Source organism: Salminus brasiliensis, chromosome 12 (genome assembly GCF_030463535.1).
Source record: "Salminus brasiliensis chromosome 12, fSalBra1.hap2, whole genome shotgun sequence".
Taxonomy (NCBI): Eukaryota; Metazoa; Chordata; class Actinopteri; order Characiformes; family Bryconidae; genus Salminus; species Salminus brasiliensis.
The window spans coordinates 13,131,238-13,134,343 of NC_132889.1; the positions used below are offsets into that span (position 1 = coordinate 13,131,238).

At 45.0% G+C, this 3,106-nt stretch overlaps 1 protein-coding gene across 1 annotated transcript; it reads right to left on the reverse strand.

Annotated features, from left to right (window-relative positions):
- Positions 1–647: 647 nt before the first annotated feature.
- On the reverse strand, positions 648–2,127 carry LOC140574195 (ras-related protein Rap-1b-like). Its single transcript, XM_072693946.1, has one exon. It carries the CDS (start codon positions 1,919–1,921, stop codon positions 1,295–1,297), a length of 627 nt encoding a protein of 208 aa, XP_072550047.1. The 5' UTR covers positions 1,922–2,127; the 3' UTR covers positions 648–1,294.
- Between the last annotated feature and the right edge of the window lie 979 nt (positions 2,128–3,106).

A 3,106-nucleotide genomic window follows, 5' to 3' on the forward strand; every position in this document is an offset into this window, starting at 1 on the left:
TTTACTGGAAGGGACAATGGGACCCAGCTGATGTTCCGTAAGATCAGGAGAAGAGAAAGTGGGCATTTGATTAACAAACCATGAGCTTCCTCTCACTGTATTTCTGCTTTGACTAGCATATAACAATTGCACTGTTGTGTGGGTAGTGGAAGGTGAGGAGTCCGGGTAACCACTAGAGGGCGGTAGGCTTCTAGATGGTCCTTTTACTCAAAGCTTACTGTATGTGCTTATGTGTTTGTAGTTTCTAGGCTGTTCTGAAATACAGAGATGCTGGATAATAAGATAATAAGAAGCTTGCCACCACATAAACCTTGAATGAAAGGACCGTCTAGAGGTGTGTTTATAGATTTCCTAATCAATAGTTTCTGAAGTACGGCGATGCTGGATCATAAGGCCCAGTTAATACAACTTTTAGAATAGGTATGTTCTCCTGAAACGAATGTTTGTGTAAATATGTGGACGTGATGCACATATTGCATGTAAGCCTTAGGACAAATAATTCAGATCAGTACATATGAATAAATAGATTCTAGTGAGCTCCAAAAATAATAAATATGCATAATTGTGCTTGTATTAAACCAGTAATATTGAGTAGTTGGCAGCCACCCCAGCCCATACGAATGCCTCATTTATTCCATAGTCAGAAATGTTTGAACACTTAAATATTTATTTGTTGATAGAGTAACAAAAACATAAAAAATGTGCAACATATTAGATGTCTTTAGAATATAAAAAGTCCACGTGAGTGGTTACAAGCATGTATTGGAGATCAAACCTAAAACGGATACCATGGCTCAGTACTTTGTTGCAGTGACTTTTCAACCAATGCAAACTTCATACAATCAATGACTTTGGAGAAAACGGAACAGATGTTTATATAAATATTTATAAATATTTAATCTACAGCCCACACAACTTGACTATAGTCTGATACTTTATTTATTTATTTTTTTAACTTGCGTCAGCCTGACACTTCACACGTATCTTGCATCAGAGCACTAGAGCTTCACTGGGTTACTGTAGCTCCCCCTGTCTTGTTGAAAAGTTCTTGCTTTTCCATCACAGTTCCCCTTTTCTTCTTCTTTTTTCTTCCCATTGTGAGCGGTCCGTGTCCATCTTCATAACCTTTGTCGTTTTTAATACTAGGATGATGACAGTGATGCTAGGTTTGAAAGGTTCCAAAGATTGACAGGAGTTCAGCTTCATAGCCTTTTACTTTACCCTCCCCTTGCCTCAGGGCTTCGAACCGACGTGCCTCCGTCCCCTTTTTCCTGACCCCCGTCCCCACACAGCTTTAGGAGACAGTGCAGCTGTTTGTCTTGTTCATCGGCGGCCGTGCTCCGCTGTTCTTGGGGAAGGTCTCCCTGCGGCGGCAGAGAGCGGGGCTCAGGCGGCTGGGCAGGTTGGCTTGCTGGAGCAGCTCGCGGAACACCTCCAGCACGTTGTTGTTCTCTTTGGCCGAGGCTTCTAGGAAGCAGTTGTTCCAGTCCAGCTCCACTGTGGCGAGCACGTCTTCTGCCGACACCCGCCGCTCGCCCAGCCTGTCTGTCTTGTTGCCCACCACCACAATGGGCGTGAACTTGTCCTCCTTGACCTCCAGGATCTCCTCGCGCAGGCTCTTGATGGCGTCCAGTGATTCTGGGTCGTCCACGGAATAGACCAGGGCGAAGGCATCCCCGTTCTGGATGGACAGCTTGCGCATGGCCGGGAAGGAGTAGCTGCCGCTGGTGTCCATGATGTGGATGGTCACCTTGACGCCGGCCACCTCGTACTCTTTGCTGTGCAGCTCCTCTACGGTACGCCGGTGCTTGGGCTCGAAGCTGTCCTGAAGAAAGCGCTGGATCAGAGCTGTCTTTCCCACGCCGGCCGCTCCCATGAACACCAGGCGTATCTCTGTCTTCTCCTTCACGTCCAGAGACATGTTCTCCTGTAGCTCTGTGAAAGTCTTAAGTTAAAAACCCCAACAAAGTTCGGAGACCCTGGCACAGCAAGCGCTCAGCTGGAAGCCTCTGGAGCCCGTCAGAAAACAGAGCTTTGGAATTTTGCAGAGAATGCTAGAAGAAGAGCAGCACTTGTCTCAGAGCTTGCAAAGAGCCATCGAGGAGCCGTAGAAGTGCGCGCTACACAGCTGACAGGTGCTTCTGTGTCTTGTGCGCCTGTGCGTTCTATTTATAGATTTTCTCAATCACTGAGGTTGCATGCCCCCTCCGAGCTGTCAGCCAATCGCGCCACAGCAGCATCCCTTACTGTTAACTCTGTGACCAATTGAAAAGAAGTATGCAGATGAGAAATGTTATGAGACCCTCTAATAAGGGGTTATGTTGTGTGGAGCTCTATATGTGCTTTGGGCTTCAAAATCTGTTCTTGCAGAGTGGCTGGCAATTTTTCTTTTTATGATGGGCTGATTCGATCATTTCTAACTACGTTTAGGTTAAAGGGTTTAAAATGATTCCCTCTGTTCTTGTTTGGACATGGGCTGTAATGGCCAAATTAAATTCCAGAAATGCAATAAATATGCAATTTAGAGTGACAGAAACCAGCTTATTTAGCAGAGTGTCTTATCAAGTGTTTTCTCTGTTAGTGTGCTTAGAGAACCTTTGCAAAGAGCCAGAGAGTTTAGATACTGATACTTTACTAATACATATTTTTATTCAGCTCATCTAAATGCATGAGATCCTGACAGTACTGCTGAGGATTAGATGCTGCTTACAAATGAGCCGTTGCTGTGAGAGCAGAGTGGATTCGATTCAGCTAAGACATTACATGTACACATGCGAAATCACCTCAGCGGTCCTTACTGTGTCACTGTGTCACAGAGCCAAACCCTATGGAAACAGAGATGAATATTCCGTCAGTTTCTGGGATGTACAAACTCCAATTTGTATATACAATGGGGTTCACTGCGGCATTTCTAATGAAGTATGTGTGTGGCATTGGAGGAAAACTACTAGTGTTATTCTTGCCATTGCTTTGGTACATGCTTATCTGTTTTTATTCTTAGCCATAGAGTCTTATGCAAAAGCTCTGGCACCCTTGACCAAGTTACTAGCGTACTGGCACTTACACACTGTATCTGTATCGGCAATAGTGAGCACAGATACCATGG

What these genes read in the sequence shown, in the direction of transcription:
- LOC140574195 (XM_072693946.1), bottom strand. Translation starts at nt 1,921, where the DNA reads ATGTCTCTGGACGTGAAGGAGAAGACAGAGATACGCCTGGTGTTCATG.